Source organism: Harpegnathos saltator, unplaced genomic scaffold (genome assembly GCF_003227715.2).
Source record: "Harpegnathos saltator strain DR-91 unplaced genomic scaffold, Hsal_v8.6 scaffold360, whole genome shotgun sequence".
Taxonomy (NCBI): Eukaryota; Metazoa; Arthropoda; class Insecta; order Hymenoptera; family Formicidae; genus Harpegnathos; species Harpegnathos saltator.
In genome coordinates this window covers 209,611-230,447 of record NW_020230162.1, presented here as the reverse complement: position 1 = coordinate 230,447, position 20,837 = coordinate 209,611, and the positions used below count along the sequence as shown (strand labels likewise).

The window sequence follows — 20,837 nt, the reverse complement described above, 5'->3', positions numbered from 1 at the left end:
GGGACCCGAAGCGATACCACCGCGACCGCGAGGGGGTGAATCGCGCGCGCGCGCGCGACCGACGAGGGCCGTCGGACACGGCGTCCGTCGTGCAGCCGCGCGCGCGGCCCTTATCGTGCGCATCCACGCTCATCAGTCTCAATTACATCGGAACTCGCCGGCTGGGACGGCTCTCCGGAGCCGTCCGGTGCTGGTCCGGTGCGTAATAAAAACAGCGACATCCCCGCGAGCACGGTGATTAGCCACGCGGATTCGGTCCGTGGAAATTCACGTTTCACCTCGAATACCTTGAGCCCGGCTGACGCGTTGAAATGACATCGGCGAGGGACGAAAATTCGTGTATCGGTCAAGATCGCGAGTACACACGAGCCGGGAAAATGGGGGAAAGAGACGAATCGCCGGCGCGATGGAGCTGACGCACGAGCTCGAGCGGAATTCCCGACGCGTCGTTCCCGCGGATTCGCAACGATATCGCATGCGTCGTGCGGCCGTGCGCGCGCTTAATTGCCAATTATGAGCGTAACAATCTGCAATTAAGAAAAGCATGCGTGTTATGCTTATCAATGATTCATAAAATAAGCCAACGCGCTCGTCTATCGGTATCGTCTATCCGAGCGCCGCGACTCTTGTATATATGCGATAGACATGCATTAATATTTCTCTCCGCTGAGCTCACAGGTAGAGGGAGACGAAGCAGAGAACGGAGGATGGAGCGAGAGTAAGAGGGAAATATTCCTATATTGACACCGATATTGATAGATGGCTGTTCGTCGTCTTGCGCGAGACACGCGCGCGGTATCACTCGGCGTCGCGCTAATGTCGCGAAATGTCGAGCATCCTCGTCGCCGAGCCAAATCGCTTGAAATCTCGCCAGAATGCGAACTCTGCGACAAGATGTGCTATCGTCGGGGGCGTAATCGCCGATCGATTTCCGTCATCTGCGGTGTTTCGCGTGTAGAGACCAACAGATCTCGTTCACGAAAATACACTCGTCGAATTTCTCTCTCCCCCCTCTCTCTCTCTCTCTCTCTCTCTCTGCCTCTTAAACCGCCACGTGCGTGTGTGGTATGCCCTTCCATCAAGCTGACATCTCGCAAACTCTTGTCGCGATAAATCCCGGCTCGAAGCATGGCGGCACACATTGTGACAATGGACGAGTGAGCCGATAGAGCGCAAAAAGCCCCGAGAGGGCTGCTCGCGAGCGCGACGGCATTCCTGAGGAAAATGTCGCGGCCTCTCGCGCAAATCTCGGAATCCGTTATATCGCGGTACCATCCTCGTCCTCGTCGTCGTCGTCGTCGTCGTCGTCGTGAAATAAAACAAATCCGCCGGCTGATGAGAAGAGGTTTCCGTCCACCACCCCCCAACTCGCGCGCAGTTACGTTACTTCCATCCCTCCTCGCGTTCGCGCACTCCCGCTGCAGCGACTCCCCGGTTCCTGTTTCACGACGGCATCCAGTAGTCGTCCTGTATTGATTCTATAAACTCGTTCGCGTTCTACGCCAGAGAGAGCGATGAACATTCTCCGCTTCCCGCGCGCTCCCGCGCTCCTCCTCGTCTCTCTTCAGCGTCTCTCCTGCGCCAGCAGGGCCGCCTCGTGTCTCTCGGCGAGCCGCTCTCGCGAAGAGGACGATCCCGCTCCTCGTCGTGCATGCACGACCAGCCGTTTATTTGCACCTTGCACCGAGAGACTTACTTTGTATATTATGCGATTCGCGCGAAACTTGTTCTCACCTTGAAACTTCTCTCGCGGGAAGGAACGTGTTTTTGCATACACGCGTGTCAAAACCGTTCTCGCGCGCTCGCAGCCGATTGACGGCAAAAAGATTGATATGTATACGCACTGATTCGCAAGATACACATCGTAATTAATTATACATCTGCCGTTCCGATCTCACAGCGCGCGACGTGTGTTTTCTCCGATCTGACTGTCATTGCCGGCTCGCCTGCCGACTCGCCGGGTATTAAGCACCGCCGACCGCGAGAGCCGACGGTATTAATATCGACAGCCTCTCACGCCGGTTCTGCCTTGTTCGCGACAAACACTCGCCCCGTCGTTCCCCGTTAATGATAGATCCACGCGAGCTATTTGTGAGAGGTGAGAGAAAGAGACAGAGACAGAGACAGAGAGAGAGAGAGAGAGAGAGAGAAAGAGAGAGAGAGAGAGAGAGAGAGAGAGAGATGGCGAGATAGCAAACACGCGCGTATATGCAATCTCCGCGAGACGTGCTTTAATTAACTGCATTAACCGCGTGATATTATTAGCATGTGAAACTGACTGTGAAATGACGGGAAATTTTATTGAGTATTAAATCTGCATTCCCGACATCCAGCGGCTCAAAGTCTCCCGGATCGTAAATCGCCGCGATATATCTCTTTATTTCTTTCTCTCCTTCTCTGTCTCTCTCGCTCTCTCTCTCTCTCTCTCTCTCTCTCTCTCTCTCTCTCTCTCTCTCTCCCTCCCTCCCTCTCTCTCTCCCTCTCTGTCTCATCCGCAGCGGTCCGGGCTAATTTGTAGAATGCGAACGTAACATATATCGGACGTCCTTCGTATTGACGTGCCGGTGTCGCGGCGATAACGCGCGTTACTCTCGTCATTATTCCACCAATCGCGCTTTCTATTTAAAAATTGAACGGCGAAACAACGCTTTTCACTTGCCACGAATTGAACAGATATTCCTCGGAGTCAGTCGCGCGCACGCGCGAGTTCTCAGACGCTTGGCGCGGAGAGAGAGAGAGAGAGAGAGAGAGAGAGAGAGAGAGAGAGAGAGAAGGTAAAATCACGAGACGAATCGCGATTTACGGGCGCGCGCACGTCGCCGTGATAAGAGCAGCTCGTTAATCGACCTTTATCGAGAGCCAGAGCGCGCTGATTACGCGGTGACATCAAAAAGCCGCGGACACTTCCGATGCGTGCAAACAGCGCGACTCGCGAAAATGAAAATGTGCTGTAGAGATAACGGAACGCGCGCACGCGCGCGTTATCTCTGATACGGGACAATGCGTCTTGTCTTATCCTAGAGAATTGCGGATCGATTACGGCGGAGTACGGTGTGTGCCGAAGCGTGACTGCGAGGAACTGTATCGTTCGGAAATCAATCCACTGTAATTCATGCGAAATTCCACGCAAAAGCGCCGCCAAAGGCTGCCGCTTCTTTCCGGAATTCCGTAACGGCGGGCAGCCGCCCGTCGGCAAAATCCTAATTATTCGCCCGCGCTAATTAATTCGTCGCGGTGAACGATCATCGCCGGGCACGCTCGCTCGCTCCACGGTTGAAAAAGTCGCGGCCGCGAAATTGCGCCGACTAGTTACGTATGACAAACGAGGCGGCGACTCCGTGCGGAGCGCGCGCGCTCGGCCGTCGTCAGCGTTCGTTGACTTTCACTCGAGGGATAATCCGCGCGTGCAGCAAATCGCTCGCGAGGAGGAGACGGGACGCGGATCCTCGCGCGATCGAAGAGAAACAACACGAGCGCGCGATATTCCCGATTCGCGAGTGTGTCCTCTCGTCGTCGACCACGCCTCGTGTGCGACGATCCCCTTTTTGCGGACTCCGACTTTCCTCTCCATCGCGACACTCACTGTTCTCGTCTCTTGTCTCGGCCGTTGGCCGTGCGCAGGATAGATCAACGGTCGACCAAAAACAACCCGAAAGCAGCCAATTAGTATAATCGCCCGATAAATTCAAACTTAATTGGCCGCTACTTCCGTTCGTCCGTCCGTCCGCCCGTCCATGCGTCCGTGTGCGTCCGTTCGTCCCACGAAGCCATCGCGAATGTTCCCATCAACGCGCGCGTGCGCACACGCGCTTAATTATATGCGTCTCTGTCCGTCCTTCTCTTTTGCTCGACATATTAGGCACCGTCGAAAAATTCCTGCACAATGAACGGAGATGTAATCACCGTCGTCCTCACCGCTCCTCCATACATATTCAGAACTGGTGCTTCGCGTTCGCGCGTGGTAGTCAGCGAGAGGTGTCAGCTTCAAGTCGGAGGCAATCCAGTAGCGGAAAGAAACGGCGTAGCTACACGATATAAAGTCACGAGTCGAACTCCGCGTGCGAAGCTGCCTGAACGTGAACTCGTCGTCCAAGGATTCTTGGGTCTCTCCGCGACAAGCGTCGGACTGACGAGCGCTCATGGTCGCTCGCTCGTAGGAGGATTCTTCGGTGACATATGCGCGCGAATTCGTCACGAGGCAACCCTTCGAGAGAAAACAGAGGAAGAGAGAGAGAGAGAGAGAGAGAGAGAGAGAGACGTAACGAGCGTAGCACGCCTTCCACGAACCGAAACTTAAACGAGCTTATCGGCCGCTTCTCGAGAAGGAGAGACGCGTGAATAATTTGGCGCAGCCGGTACCAGCCTACGAGCGACACGAGAGAGGAAAAGAGAGAGAGAGAGAGCGAGAGAGAGAGAGAGAGAGAGAGACGCAAATTCCCGAGCGGAGGAGCGAATTGGGGGGGCGGGTGATCGAGGGGATCCGCGCGATCCCCGACGTCCGAGAGGGTTCCGTCGCCGAGATTCCGAGCTAATTCGCGGCAACACCACGTGCTAATCCGTCTTAAGTTAATACTGGAGGCGCAATAATCGCCCGGCACGCCTAGCACGACGAACCGATCAATCTGCATCCGGCAACGGCCGCTTTTACACGTTGCGTTGGTCGTCGCTCGCGAGTCGCTCATGACGCGGTCTGACGCAACGAATCGCGCGAGCTCTTTGATGGCTCTGAGAATACAGCAGGAATGAAATAAAGGAGAAGAGAAGAGAAGGCCCATTAGTTTCGTATTCTGCGAACGAGCGCGCTTGCAAGTGCGCGCGGCGCGTGTAGTTGTTAATTTTTAGCTATCAAGCGTGCCACTCGTTTGAAGAAAAACACGAAAGGGCTCAAACACGAAGTAAACACGAAAGTCAGAATTGGGTGTGACGGATCCCCCCCTTCCCGCCTCCCCCGACGGCGCAACAGAGATTAATCAAACTGACGGGAGGCTTTTCGCCGCTACTCGCTGACGATTAAAACCCATCGTTCGCAACACGCGAACCCACATATGAAAGTAGATCTTACCAGTGGCGAGTAGAACGCAGAGCTGTCCATACCGATGCTGGGGTAAGGCCCTTGGTCGGTGGTTGACGGCGTCGGCGTGGGATAGGACGAGTAGGAGGCCGCGGCCGGCCCTAGCCTGGCCACGCTTGGATACGCACCCAGCGCTAATCTCGCCGCGCTATCATACTGACAGCTGCACACCGTTTGCCCCGTCACAGGGTCCGTCATCATGGGCCTTCCGTTCTCGCAGCAACCGGGCCCGGTGGTGCCGCCCACGGGGGTCGTGGCGCCACCGGTGCCCGCAGGTCCCACCCCCGTCGTCGTGGTCGCCGTCGAGGAGGGTGAAAGGGCGCCCGGGCTCAGAGCACCCCCTGATGACATCGCCGGCGACGTCGCCGTGGTCGGCTGTCCGCCGCTCACTAGGAGCTGAAATCAGAAAGCCGCAACAAAGTCGATTTAGGAATATGGCGTGTGTGGATTCTACGAAAAAGTCCATCTGCGCGCGCGTGCGAGAGAGAGAGAGAGAGAGAGAGAGAGAGAGAGACTCGGGGAAAGATCGCGCCGCTTTCGCGGCTTTCGGCCGCCCCAGCTTCCCCAGCCCCAGTCGAGGCAACCGGGAAGAAGAGAGCTTTCGCCAACTTCCTCCGTAAATCGGACACTACTGATTGCTTCGCAGCGACGTCGTTCCGCCGGCGTGTAGCACCACGGACGCGACTGGCACTTGCGCGCGTCGTTAGCACCCTCCTCCTTAGCGCGCCTTTTCTCATTCTACATTGTTTTATGCTTCTTCAACATAGATACATACGAATGACCGATGCACTGACGCGTATGCATACGGCGTATCATCGCACGATAAGAACATACATATGTACCGCGGAGTGGATGGTACATGCAACGGGAAATGTTAACTATCTGTTTCTGCGTATACAGCCGTCCGCGCCCGCACTTTTGTTTTTAGCCGCATCGCATCGCATCGCATCGCCTCGTCGAGCTAAAAATATAATATTCACCAAGTAGATTACTCGCGCGCGACAAAGTGGATCGCGCGCGCACGCGCGCGTATGTTCGCCGCGACGAGGATCCTCCGCGGGAGGATCCACCTCCCGCCGGCTGGCCGCGGCATCGCGATTCTCACGATCGCGCGCGACGCTCCGAAAACGGAGATGCTCGTTTCTCTTTTATCTTCGCGGACAAACACGCGGGACACGCATCTCGCGCGATCTCCGCTGGAGGTATTCGGCTTTATCGGCTGCAATCTCGGCGAATAACGCGGTGCGTTTATTTGGCGCCCCCCCCCCCCCCCTCGCGATTAATAGCCGCGTAAAGCCCGTGTAAACAGAAAGGCGTCGCTCCCTCTCTCTCGCGTGCTCGCATGCGCGCGCGAGGGGTCGCCTCGCGCTAAATTAGCCCATTGTAAATGAGGACGGAATGAATCCCGGTAATTAATATGGCAAGGGCGCGGAGTTATTTCGAGAGGACGAGGAGGAGGCGCTCTCGAGAGAGCGGCGGGACGCGCGCTTCTCGCGGCCGCTTGTATATCCGCGTTGATAAAAGAAAAAGGAAAAAGAGAAAAAGAAGAGCCGCTTCTCCGAGCTCTCCCGCATTCCGTTACATCTTCAGATGAGAGAGAAAGACAGAGAGGCCGCGAAAGCAGAAAACGACGACGCTCGCTCGCGCATACGCACGCCTTTCTATTCGTAGACCGTGTCGAAATCACCCACGAAAACGCCCACAGCGGTGGCGCGCGCGTGACGAATAGGATCGACGAGAACTTTATTTCCGCGAACGATTCTCCCCCGCGATTCTTTGTGCGCGCGCGTCCGCCTTCTTTTTTATTCCTCTGCTTCATCCTCTTGCTCCTCTCCTTCTTCTTCTTCTCCGCTCTCGTGAATTATTAAAGGCCCCGGCGCTCTGGCGCACCGCCGCTTATCAATTTCAACGTCGGGCAACGCGCGCGCACTACAAAAATACGGCAACTCGCGCGGCTTTACAACGCGGCGATGTCTCTGCCGCGAGCTCCCGCTGTTCGCGAGAGTTCGCCGTTCACGTCTCGCGCGACAAAACCGTCTTCCGGTCGTCAAGCGCCGTAGAAAATGATTTACCTCGATACCGCCTAACTGAAAGCGCGCTGACTTACAGAAGACCGAACGGTTTCTTCCTTTGGACCGAACTTTTTCAGAATATCAAGCCGAGTCTACGCTGCGTGATAGCGTCGAAGAAGGCTTCTGATCATCCCGCTTAGTCCGCGCGCGATTTAACTTTAGATTAATCCACTTCCAATTAATCTTGAATCGTTCTCAATTGTAGTTCTGACTTCAAATGTCTGTCCCGTATGAAATGTTTAGAGAGTCGTCCGTTTTTCTCAGAAACTTAAAATATGTTAGTTATCTGCGGAAGATTCTGTCGGCACCCCGCGAGACACCTCGCTGATCGAACTCTCTCTCTCTCTCTCTCTCTCTCTCGTCTCAGTTCGTCCGCGAGTCTCATACATATCGCTTCGACGGGAGATCACGTCAGCTGAGCTACCGCACTTCCGGCTCGCGCCGTTTACCGCAACCACCGCCGCTCATCGATTTCCCCCGCGTATACGCGTCGTCAATATACGCGCTCGTGTATTTTCACAAGAAATATCTGTCGGGGCCTCGATTCGCGCGCGGTTGCAAAAATAGAAGGGGGAGCAGCAGGACGACGCGTCGCGCCGCGCATCGCCGGGCGGGATTCGCCGCTCCGTAGGAACGAGGTAAACCCAACTTTCGTGAACAAAGACCCCGGCTCCTCGTGGTCGAGCCGCGTGTAGTGGTGCCAGTGTCGCTGCTGGCGAACTTGAAGGAGAGACGCGCTTACGTGCGCGCGCACGTGTGTCCCCGTTCACGCATAACGACGCATGTATGCGTTCGTACGTGCGTGCGTGCCCGCGTATATGTGCGTACCGTCCCCCTTACTGCCCCCACCCCCTTCCGTTCCCTGTTTCGTAGCCACTCTTTTTCTGCTCCTCCCTCCCTCCCTCCCTCTCTCCTTCCTTCCTTCGCTCTCTCTCCTCCCCCCCTCTCTCTCTCTCTCTCTCTCTCTCTCTCTCTCTCTCTCTCTTTCTACCTCTCACGCCTCTAACGAAACGTTCCGGGCACCTCCAGCGTGTCTGGAGCCATTCACGCCCTGCTGGGTTTCCCACCGGAACCTTTTAAGACCCCACTTTCACCCCCGCGGCAGCCGCCGGCGCGAAAACCCTTCGGATCTCGTCGTCGTCGTCGTCGTCGTCGTAGTCGCAGGAAAAGTCGCCGTGATATGGCCCTCTCTATCCTCTCGCCTCCGTCTCTCGCCTCATGCTCTCCACCATGTCACCGATCGTTCCGCGACGCGCTCGTTGGCGAAGCAACCCCTCGAGGGGCCGTAGAAAGGATCCCGTGCGAATCCTGACACGGATAACGATTCGAATTTTACGTGGGAGCTTGAACCGCGGAGTATGTTTCTGGCTCTTCTTTCTGCTTCTCCGAGTGTTTGGTGACGCATGTACGAACATTAACTAACTTTGTCGGGGCACTTTGCCCTTTTGACAAACATTTGATCCGACGCTTTGCGCTCGGAATTAGGAAATTCCTCGGTTGTTCTGACACTCGTGATTTGCACGACTCGGTATCCTCGATATCGAATATGTCCTGAGAGGTGTCTCGAAGGAGAGAGAGAGAGAGAGAGAAGAAAAAAGAAGAGAAGAAACGCACGGATAGGACGGAAATCCGATTATGCGACGTCATCGTCTGGAAAATAGCGGGCATTATTGGTACGATTTCTTCATATGAAACGCATCGGCGCCGTCGCGCTTGGCCGCGATCTAACATTAATATCCACTCGGTGGAAAGTTAAATCGCCGCTTCGAGCTCTTAAACGACCGGTAATAGCGAATAATCGTTGACGCGTTCAATTTTCCTCAGGGTCTCGCTAGATCGGCTCCGCTAGGTGCATGAAATTGCTTGTAAACGCGTTACGTTTGGAGGTAGCGACAGATAACGAGAGAGAGAGAGAGAGAGAGAGAGAGAGAGAGAGAGAGAAAGAGAAGCAGCGATTATTGACAGCGCCCACAGAACGCGAATTTTATTTTTCATTCCAGCGCGAGATACAAATATATATTTTTTTTCCAGGGGTCGACGTTTCTCTCTCTCTCTCTCTCTCTCTAAATCCATATCGCGCTTCAATCGTCCGTGGCTAAATGGACGCGCGCGGTATGCGCTGCGGTATGCGCGTCTCTATCGCTGCGTGTTATCGCCGCGCGATCGACCGCGCGGTTCCATTACCGCGGAAGAGAGAAAACAGCCGAAACGAGCGTCGATCTGTAAGAGTGAGACGCGTCGCGTCTCGTCTATCGCGGCGATTAATCGCGAGATACACGGCCGGCGGCCAGTGATCCGCCCGGCGGAATCGACAAGATTCGTCACTCCGCCGAGCGGCCAGGCGTTCTCGGTCCGGCGACTTTCACCGTGTACGACTTAAGTAGCGATCTTTGTAGCGACAAACCGACACGACCGACAAACAATAATCTCCGCTGAGCTTTACGGTGTCGCTCTCGCGCACTTTCGCGACAGAATCGCGCGGCGAGAAGCGTGGTGTGTGTGTACCTGATGACTTACACGCGCGCGACGGCCAAAGACGCGTGAGAATTCATCATACTCTCCTCCGACTTTCGTGATGCGCGCGTGATCTTTTTGCGTTTTTTTAAAGCGTTTCTCTCTCGCGCTCGTTCTGTCCGTCGTAAATTCAACTATGCCGCTTTTCTCCGAGCGATACGTGTAATACCTCTCGCCACTACCGTTCGTCCACACTCGTCGTGTGCGTACGGCTGCTGTGTGGACACGCATCAACGCTCACGTGCGCGAACGGGACGAACGGGCGACGGGGAGGGGGAGGGGGAGGGGGAGGGGACGAAAGAAGAACCCGGAGAAGTCAGAGTCCCTTAAGAAGAGATCTCCCGTATGTGTGGCTCTCTCGCTCTGCCTCGCCGTCTCGCTCCCTTTCGTCGAGACCGAGCTTTATAAACAGGATTACAAGTGTCCGAAGGGAACAAAATAGTAGTTAGGGTTAATCACGCGTCATCGATATTATGTACGAAGGAATAATCGAGAGACAGACTTCCCCTCTCGCTCCGCTCAGTTGCTTATACTCGTCCTCGCCGGAGCCATCCGCGAGCCGCGACGTATCCAGCTCGGTAAACACATCGATTCGTCCCCTCCTGCGGACAAATTTATTTGCCTCCTGCGGAATGGCATCTCGGGAGCGGGCAGCTACCGAAACTCGTCGTTTCCATTCGCGGTTTCGAAAAGCGAGAACGTCGCTGAGCAGTCCGGTGCGGACGGAAATGCGGCGGACTGGCAGTCGCCAATTACGTGCGCACGATTTATACTAAAAAGATGGCGATCACAGGGAGGTTGAGGTTGTGTGGTCGGTCGGTCGGTCGGTCGGTCGGTCGTTCGGCCCCTTTTCCGCTCGCCTTGCTTTCCTCGGAGACCGCTCCTGCCCCAAACCGCGCAGTTTCTCTCTTTTTGATTCCCTCTTTCCCTCGTGTCGTGCCGTGTATCTTTTTCTCTTTACCGAAATCACAGATGTCGCATGGGAGGAAAAGAGGGGAAGAGAGAGAGAGAGAGAGAGAGAAAAAAAGGATGAACAGGAATCTCGTCTACTCCTTTTCTCACCTTCTCTGACGCGACCTTCTCTTGCACAACAACGGCATTACGAGACTTACTTACCTTTCGTGATAAATTAGCCGGCAGAGCGCCGGCTTTTGTAAACGCGCGCGGAAGGAGAGAATCTTCCATTAAAATTTAACGAAACGTCATTCTCGTCGAGCGGCTCGACGAGAATGACGAAAAACAACATCGCGCGCGGAAGAGCGAGCACCGAAGTGCTCGACGCCCGGCGTAATTAATTATTCTTTCCTTGTCCCTCACCGGGAACGAAAACTGAACGATAAATAACGGCGAGCGAATCACGACAACTCTTTGAATAGTGAATCCTAATTCCGCGGAAAGATGGTAAAATCCGCGGACGAAAAGCGCTGGCTTGAGGAACTTCGGTCTTCTAGCCGTAATCGTCCGGCGTTCAATATTCAACGCGTTCGCTACAACTATATGGAGGTCGCTGGTGACAAGAACTGTATTATAACTACCACGTTTCATTGTACATACATGTAAGAGGCACAATCAATTGCATACATCAAATTACTCTTTAACTTTCTTCCTTGAATGTAAAATTCTCTTCGTAAAAATAGAGCGACTCTCTTGTCGCTCATACATAATGGATTTTTCCATGATGAATTATTAAGTGAATACGTTGATTCGGAATTAAAGAAGGAATCCGACGGGTCGATTTCATCGCCAGAGGTCGCTGGAGCAAGTTTACTTTAATCGATCGAAGAAACACGTACTTTCGAGCAAACTAAGAACCCACTCTGCGCTTCGGCTAGATATTCACCCTTGTGATCCCGAATGGCAGCGTTTTCAGTTGTTCTTCCACGTGTACGAGGAAAAATTTAGAAAGTAAATATATAACCAAGAGATAATCGATGAGACGAACATACACACGCAGCACAAACTGCGATAACTCGGTCGGCGCACATCTTCTATCTTCGCTCATTCAAACTTTTGATGAAATCTCGCAATAATGAACGGAAATTAACGTCAGCAGTCGACACGTTGATAAACGCGATGGGCGAGCCGAGAATTTACAAATTCGGACGAAATGTCGGTTAGACGAGCTCTCGACACTGCGGCGTACAGAGAGGAGCAAACGGTAATTACGTCCGTCCGAGGGACGCAGACGCGACAGACAACGAAGGAGCTCCTCCTCCTCCTCCTCCTCCTCTTCCTCCTCCTCCTCCTCCGTGCGGCTTTAAAAACGTCACCGCGCCGTAGCGGATGACTGCCGTCGGGGAGTATCGCGAGAGGGAGAGAAAGAAGGGGAGAGAGAGAGAAAGAGAGAGAGAGAGAAAGAAAGAGAGAGAGAGAGAGAGAGAGAGAGAGAGAGAGATCTATTTGGGGCGTTAAAGACTCTGTTAAAGCGACGGTAACTCGACGTTAAGAAGGCGCGAACGTCGAGTGCGCGGCCGACTGCGCGCGGTATTTTTACGCGGCTCGTTGAAGCGTTTATCGACACCAAGGGAAATTCTTACGAGCGGTTCCAGCTCGCCGGAATAAAATCCGCCGCTGAAGGAGGAGAAGCAGTGCCACGTCACTCATACGCTCATGGAGGTTTCTCTCTCGTGCGCGTCGCGCGGGGAGTAATGCCGCTTCGCTTTATTATTGCGCGTATCGTTTATTCCAGATATAATAGCGTCATTATGCGCGCGTAAAAACTGTGTAGCTGGAAACATCGCGTTTTTTTTTTTTTTTTTTCACGAGCGTCCATCTCTCCTCCTTTTTCTGCCCGAAGCGGCCGCGCGTCGTCTGATCGGCGCGTCCTGCACGTCCTGCACCGCGCGCGCGCGGCGAAATTCGCGAAAAAAGGAGAGTGACGAATTCGCGCGCGGCGCGAGGAACGAGAGGCTGTGTTCTCCTATGCGGATGAGACACGTGCACCTTTAAACCGGCAACCGGTTTCCGCGCGACGTGCGTGTAAAGGCGAGACCACAACCGAGACCGTTCGGCAAGTACGTGCGAGAATTTGTGGCGTAATTGCCGATTCCGTCAATCAACGAGCGACGGCGTTTTCATGCTGCTGCCAAATCCCCCGTGATACGAGATAAACAGCGCGTAATAACAAAGTATAACCGAATAACGACGGCATAATAACGCGAGTTAACGAAGTGAGCGGAGCCACGAAATTCTCTTTTCAGACATGCGATCGTGAGAAGAGCATAAAATGAAAGGCTAATATCTCGCCGGGCATTATTGTAACCGATGCGGAGCCGGCCAACTAAGTTGTAGTTTTACTCTGTAATTACACAAGCGCGGCAATTTGTATATCATTAAAGCGCTGCGCTATTGAGAATATATAAAAAAGTACCGTACGCGCGCACGTAAATCGACGTGATACATATACGTGTACATATATGTGTGTGTGTGTGTGTGTGTTCACGTGTATATATATATATATATATATATACATAATAATAAATATAGTTAATCATAATCAACCGACGAACAATGGCCGCGGGAAGCAACGTTTCCACGTGTAGCAACGCGAAAAGCGAAGAAACCGTTTCTTTCTTTTCTCTCTCTCTCTCTCTCCCTCTTTTCACCGTCAAAATAGCCGCGAATCGGCGTGCCTTTCCCGACTGATTCAATTTCTCGAGTGTCGTACTTACTCGCCTCTTGCCTCACGCGGCTTGCCCACCGCAACTCTCGGTTCTCTCCGATACTCCGGCTGATCATCTATCGTCTAATTAGCTGCGCGCGAAAGCACGAGGAACATTGGAATTAGGAATTAGCGAGGCGCTCTTTGATTGCTCGCGCGCGCGCGTGCGCACAGTTGAAACGTCGATCTCTCGTCACTGCTTTGGCCATTCGAGTCGGAGTGAATTCACTCGCGATTACAATGGCCGCAAACGGCGCGAAAAGAGGGCGGCGTGAATGAAAGCGCGACAGAGGGAATGCGCGCGTGCATGCAGCACGCGGCCGGAGCGCGATCCTGGAAATCGATATCGCGGGATACGCGGAGGCGCTTCCGTGACGACGCTCGTAATTATATGCCGCGGGTGCACGGTATCGCGCATACACACACACACACACACACACACACACACACACACATACATACATGCACGCCCAGCGCTCGATTGCCATTATCGCCATCACGGCGCGCGGTGTAACTTATTGTCGGCGAACGGAGCTCGGCGCGCCGGGCTGAATGACGGGACGATCGGCAGTTTCGCATCGCTCGAGAGAGTTCAAGCCCTTCGGCCAATCCTTCCTTCAGCTACTCGAGCGGCGATCGGGTCGCGATGGACTCGTGCCGGCGGCGATGGTCGTGCGACGGAATGTACACTGGGTCTCAAAATCGTTTCGACGCTCCTTTCGAGTGCAATCTGAAACGCAGCGAGTGTCCGGAGAAAGTGAGAAAAACTTCGGTTCCTGGGAAATTTTCAGATAGGTTCCCATGGGGACGACCATCCGGCTGTGTCCCGAAGTGCGCCCAACAAAAAAAGGGTTCCAACGGTTCCGAGATGTAGTGCTCTCGCTCTCATTTTGCAGGATAGCTACTTCGGGCGTTCAGTGAGAGGACCTGCCTCCTTGTGACCACGGGACAAATTACTCGGAAACTAAACGATTTTTGTCCAAACTTTTTTTCCCTGAGAGCCAGTGATAGAGCCAGACAGGTAAGGGACATACCCTCGCGATGGTGGTATGTGGGCTCATTGTTCGCGTATGTGGTATCTCCGGTATCTTTTTCAACACGAGTGAAACATTCGAAGGAAATTAATGGCGGAACTTGAAGATCGAGAGCGACAAACAGATGAATCACCTCATATAGGAAAAGGTCAAACTTCGAATATTTATAATCCGCTCGCGCGACTCGATCCGACCTGCCTATCACGGCCGGTAGTGTCGTGAGTAAAGCATAAATATTAATTATCACGTATGCTTTGGAAATGATCGCTATAAGACGGTGATTATCTCGCAGTTCGTGCCCGCGAACCATAACAAATTTCGTAACGCCATTTAGATAATTATACGTAATTACCGCGCTCGCATACGCGGTAACGCGGCGTTGATCAACTACGTTGAAGCGCTCCAACGGCGCACACAATCTCTCGCCGCGCATCCGCGGCTCCCCCCTTACTTCGCTCACTTCAAACGCTGATCACACGCATCAAATGAAACGCGGCTCGTCGTCGCGTCGAGAGTTTCTGCAACCCGCGTTTTAACACGTCGACTACGGACAATCCCCGCGGACGGGGTACGCGAAATTCCCCGTTCCAGGCGCGAGTTAACTCGCACAGATCTCTCGCAGATTTTTGCCGTGTGATAAATGCAACTGATTGGCGCAGTCAAGTATCATCATGATCAATATATCCTCATGATTATTTCTCTGTAAAAGCGCCGGAGACAACCCTGATGTCTCATCCTGGTGAGACGAGCCACCACGTGCCAAAGGAGCGCGACAAGAACGCGCTCCTTCCTCCTGAGGAGGTAACGCGTATTTTCCGGAATAAGAAAAGACTCCCAAACGCTGAAACACGCGAGACGCGATCGCCATTGAGATATCTCGCGAAATCGAAGCGCGATGGGTGTGCTTGGCTTGGCGCTCGAGGGGCCCTTAACACTCGATAACCCCGCATTACCCAGATCGTAAGACGGAGGGAACTCGTGATAACACTTTCGGATAATCTCACGGCGCATCGAGCGCGATGCATGCTGACGCGGCGCGAGTTACATGGAAACGTACTACCCGCCTGGCGTAAGGAGAGTTTCTCTTCGGATTACTTCACGTCTCAATGAATCAATCGGCAATGCGGCTGTTTATGAAGCGAAGGGGTACCGCGCGCTCATCGCTCGCGATTATGCAAATTCTCCGCTCGTTTCGCCGCCGAAGCCCTCATACTTTTCCCCGAACTCTCGCGTCGTCTCGCGTCCCGTCCCGCCCTGCGGAATACTCTGCGGAGCCTCTTGAGCCCATATCAGCCGACTTTGTATCGGAGAGCTTGAGGATTACAGATCAGAATTAGACGTTCGAACTTCGAATTTCGCCCCCCGATCGATCGAGTCTCGCGATCTCTGACTCGCGATTCTCCATCTTCGATAATCGCAATCTGATAGGAGCTTTATTACGTTTGACAATGTCGCACGGCCGAATCCACGTTGCCGGTCTCGCAGCCAGCAACGAGTCCTCCGCGGGCAGTCGATGCGGGCAGCGGAGACCTACCTACCCGTATTATTGCCATCTAGACTTCGGCGCTGGCTGCACCTGCGCGACCCTCGCGACGTTTACGTGAATGCGTGTACGTGTGCGCGCGCATCTCTTTTATCGGGCATTATTTATTTCCATCTCCTTCACTCTCGTCCCTCTACGCGAGCGCGACCGCGGGATGCAACGAGATGCTCGCGCGTATACATCATCCCTATTATGGCGCGTGGAATTGTAATTCATCGGCGGATGTCGCCGGAAATCGCGCGGCTTCTCCCGCCGACAAACTTGCGGTTGATCTTAGCACGCAATTCTTTCGGCGATTTCTAGGCGTCACGATCTCGTTACGAGGAGGAAAATGTCTGTCGAGTCTGCCGAGCGTTACATGCGCTTGCACACACACACACACACACACACACACACACACACACACACACACACACACATACAGTAGACTCGGCCAACTTCGTGGAGAATTTTCAGAGTGAGTACTCGTCTGTGGTAGTAATTTCTTACTGTGCGCTAATTCCGGATGTTCGGGCTCCGATCGGCTGGGCTTCCCGATTGACTTTTGATACGTGTTCGCGGCTGAAGCGCAAAATATGTTACAAATATCGCACAGCTGAATATTCATTGTCTGCGCGAGTCGTTGGAATCTTAATTACCTGTTATCTAATTTAACTCGACAACTAGCATATATCTTCATAATGTTATATCACCGGGCATTTTGTTAGTGTTAATGTTATCCCGCATATTCAACGATGCATTTCAATATCGCGTCCCCAAGCGATTGTTACAAACATGAATTTATGCGAGAGCGTTGCGCGATATCTCTCGCCGTGTTGACGTTGTACCTTTTCGTATAGGTTTTTCGAGGCATATCTCGTTTTCCTGATTTATTTCTAGATAATAGTCGTCGCGAAGCTTGCCAGTCGTCCAACGAAGATTTTACGTCGGGTGAATATGTATCACACACATACACACACACACACAGGCACATTGTGATCTCACGTCCGCCATGGCGAATGCGCGAGGGTTTATGAATATTGCTGCTTTTCTTACGCTGATAGCGCTGATAGCACGGAAATACACGAGGATAACGTTGCGTTTATAAATTCAGTGTTTTTTCAAGCTCCTCGTAGCGCTCGCATTAAAACGCCGCTTTTCGCGAAGAGGTATGCAGATCCGATTCGCGACGCGATAACGTGATGAGCGAAATTATTTAATGCCGAAAACAAACTCGTTTCCATTCGGCCGGTTGAAGCTAGGCCAACCCTGTTTACTTCTATCTCGCAGTCGTCACGATCCCGTCTACGAATCACCATAACTACGTGTCTATACGTACACACACATAATCGATGATTGCACCTGATCTAATCACGTGAAAATGCAAATTCCGCAAAACTGTTAATCATTTATACGCATTAGCTCGAGGATCAATCTGAGATCTTTTTTTCGATTATTTCCATCTTGACTCTTGCTCGACTACTAATTATGTTTTTTCCGCAATGTGACGTACATAATATCGCGCAAAAAGGAAGCACACACGTTAAGTAGCATGTCTATTGAGTAGGTAACATATAAGCTGTCTGATTGCTACTCGGCTCAGGGAGGAACCTGCGAACGCGTGTCGATCATCATCATCGTTGAAAACAGGCCAGGTTCCGTCGCGCCATTCGTGGGTACGTCGAACGACTGTGTTGAAAAAAGGAGGACTTTACGCTCGAATAATCAATCGTCGAGCAGGAGAAGCACCACTTCCGCACGAACTCCGCCCCACCGAATCGATGATCGATTAATCGCCGAGCGAATAACCGAGCAACGCGTCCTATATTTCGCAATGGACATCTATTTAAGGTGTTTTGCATATTTCCTCCGAAAATATTGTTCGCGCGGAGGTGCTCCGTACTCGATCCTTGATTTCCCGGATATATCGCAAATAATCGTCCGACAGAAGGTCGACGGCGTTAACCTAGATAATCGTGATTCATTCTCGTTCCTCGCAAGTCACACCGGGAGAGCTGACAAATTAAGACGCATCGCGTTGTGCCACGGCTAATTCCAGTCTATATTCTTGTCGCATGTTCAGCAAAATGAACGAGTGTCGTGTCGCGACTGTGCGTTCGAGCGTTTTCAGTTCTCAGCGTCGCAGCGATTCAGCGCAACGTGTATCCCGTCATATAGACGGATAAAACGCGCGCGAGATACAATCACACGTGCGCGAAGTTCAACGTTAAATAGCAATTAGCGAGAGCGCGCGGCCCTTCTTACCGACGCGTCACGCAGTCGAGCGACGGCCGTCGCTAGGCCTCAGGTACGCTCTCGACACTTTGCCCCCTAGCCATTACGAAGGTGGCAGGAGGCAGACAGTCAGGCGGGCGGGCGGGCGAGCGAGCGGGCAGGCAGGTGCGCCTCTAGGCGATCTCGCTTTCTTCAGGCGAACTCTCGCGCGAATGTTGATTGTGCGCTATTATTGGCAACGACCAGTCGTGGAATTCCGCTTCTGCGAAGTCACGATCGAGTCTCGTTTCGAGAGCTCCAGCCACGCCGGTATGTACGAACGATACGAGCGCGTTCGGTAGGTCAATTAAACGTTACGTAAAATGCACGCGCATGCAGGCGATTACGCGACCACGCGTTACGTACGACGAAGGAAAGGGTAACCAAGTCGCGGGAGAATCGCGGCTTCTCACCATCTCGGGAAATCTCGCGAGCGAAACGCCTGGGCGACCTAACGCGCGCTGCGCGAGAAGCTGTTAAAACTTGACTTTCGAGAGCGAACGAGAGCGACGAATTTCCACGACAAGATTGATCGACAAGTGGGAATGTTTGACTCTCATTGCAGCGATTAGCATTGGATTGGAGTATCCGAGAAAATAATCTTGAAACGTGCAACTAGAGAGAGAGAGAGAGAGAGAGAGAGAGTGAGAGAGTGAGAGAGAGAGAGGGTGAGGGAGGGAGGGAGATACTGCTTTTTAAAAAATTACGCAAACGACGATTTCAATCGCAAAGACTCGGGAAAGTCGAGTAGAACAATAACGAGTGTTTCGTACGTCTACTTGACGGGCTGGTACTTGTTGGCTCGGCACTTATTATGAGCTGGGTACTTATCGACTTACCTGGGACGCCGACGGATACGAATATCCGAATTGCGCGTACGCCGACATGTCTAAAGTCCACGTCCAGTTTTCTATCTTTCAATTTCAGCTAATACAACAACGCGGAATATGAAGGAATCGAAACACAAGCGCACGTAGCACGCACTTCACTCTCTCCCGCTCACTGTGTCTTTACGCGTGGCGACGTCGCGACATACGGAAAGACGAGACGGGGCGATGGGAGCGCGACGAACAATCTCCGGCGATCAGTTGCCATCAGGGTGCCTCTTCGGAGTCCTGTTCGGCCGTGTTCGGCCTCATGACGCACATTTCGGTCTAACCGCGCGCTCATCAACAACAGGGCGTCATCGCGCCATACTTGGACACACACTTTTAGTCTCGAGTTCCTGCTTGGTTCGAGTAGAGATGCACGTTGCGGTCAGCGACGACGCGCGATAGCTAGGTCGGCGTTTCTCCTCGCTGCGACATGGAGCGGCTCGCTACTCGCGACGCGGCGCGTCATGAAAGCAGATGGTACAGAACGTAGTAGCACCGGAACGCAGCAACACCAGAACGACGACGACGACGATGACATCGAAGCAGGAAGGACATTCGGAAACAAATTAACAGGCAGACGAGTCGGCAGGCAGGCAAGTAGACGGGCAGTCAGGCAGTCAGTCAGGCAGGCAGGCAGGCAGACAGGCAGGCAGGCAGGCAGGCAGGCGGGCAGGCAGGCAGGCAGGCAGGCAGGCAGGCAGGCGGACAGACGGACAGATAGACGGCGTGCGAGGCGTCACGAGCGGTTAGATATACAGTATGTTCGTTCGTTCGTTCGGTCCGTCCCCTGCTCTCACAGGGCACTCCAGTCTGCGACTGACTCGGCACCACTCACACCACCTCAGCGAGCTTCTCCGCTCCGCTCCGTCACGGCTCCCCCTCTGGCGAGGAAATCCGAAAGCATAGCGTGCCCCCACCGGCGAGTCGTGGGCGGTGTCTCGCGTGGGACAGGCCAATCGCTCGGCAGCGGGTGGAGTTGACGGGTTATTTGGCCTGCCGCGAATGGTCGTGAACGTCTGGCGCGCGGGCGGCGGTATTTTTCGAACGTGCCCATTGACGTCGCGACGCCTTTTGACTCCCCCACCCGGCCGACGGAACCACCGGCGAACGATCCGACGAGTCGCGTCGCGGCACCCCGCTTCGCCACGGGACGCGCACGGCCGCGGCTGAACAAGGAGAAACGAGTATGTTTACGCGACTCCACTCTTGTCAACCTGACGGCGAGGGACTTAAATAAATCCGCGAACCCTCCGCGGCCCTCCTCTCGCTCGCTCGCGCGCCGCCCCGTGGAGGAGTGACTACTTTCAGCCGATACATCGCGCCCATTGTCCGGTATTCGCGAGATAGCGGAACCCTTTGCGCGAAACATTAGCACGACTGGGGCCCTCGGCAACACGTAGAAAATGTAAGACAAAATGAAAATTTCCTCCCAGCCGCGTTCCGACAGATTCCACGGGCCGTGGTACCCATCCGGTGCTGGAGGCGCAATCGGTGGAGTGCACTCCACGGTACGGTAGAGTGAGTCCTTGACGGTAAGCAAAGTGCGTAAGTCAATCATTTGTTCTGGCCTATCGTTCTCCCATTGGAAAGTTAACGAGCGATGGACGCCGGGAAGATCAGCCGCGGGATTTATCCGGGTACCGTGCCATTTGGAATAATTTCACGGGTTATTAAGCCGCAGCGATGGGCCAAGACCATTAACCGCGCACGAAATATTTGTCCGTTGAATATTAGCGTAAGCGTTGTTCACTCATACGCAAGAGTTTTCACCGCGCGGCTACAAGATCCAATTATCATCCCCATTTCGCCCAACA

The 20,837-nt window shown here is 53.5% G+C and overlaps 1 protein-coding gene across 1 annotated transcript in view; it reads right to left on the bottom strand.

The window, feature by feature from the left end:
• LOC105188635 (homeobox protein araucan) overlaps positions 1 to 19,838 on the bottom strand; it is a 47,647-nt gene extending 27,809 nt beyond the window's left edge. The window contains exons 1-3 of the mRNA XM_025300404.1: positions 19,780 to 19,838; positions 18,988 to 19,466; positions 5,063 to 5,467 (exon numbers count right to left, since the gene is read on the bottom strand). Of these exons, the coding sequence (XP_025156189.1) occupies positions 5,063 to 5,467; positions 18,988 to 19,035 (453 nt within the window). The 5' untranslated portion in view covers positions 19,036 to 19,466; positions 19,780 to 19,838. The remainder of the gene's footprint in view (positions 1 to 5,062; positions 5,468 to 18,987; positions 19,467 to 19,779) is intronic.
• Positions 19,839 to 20,837: the final 999 nt, after the last annotated feature.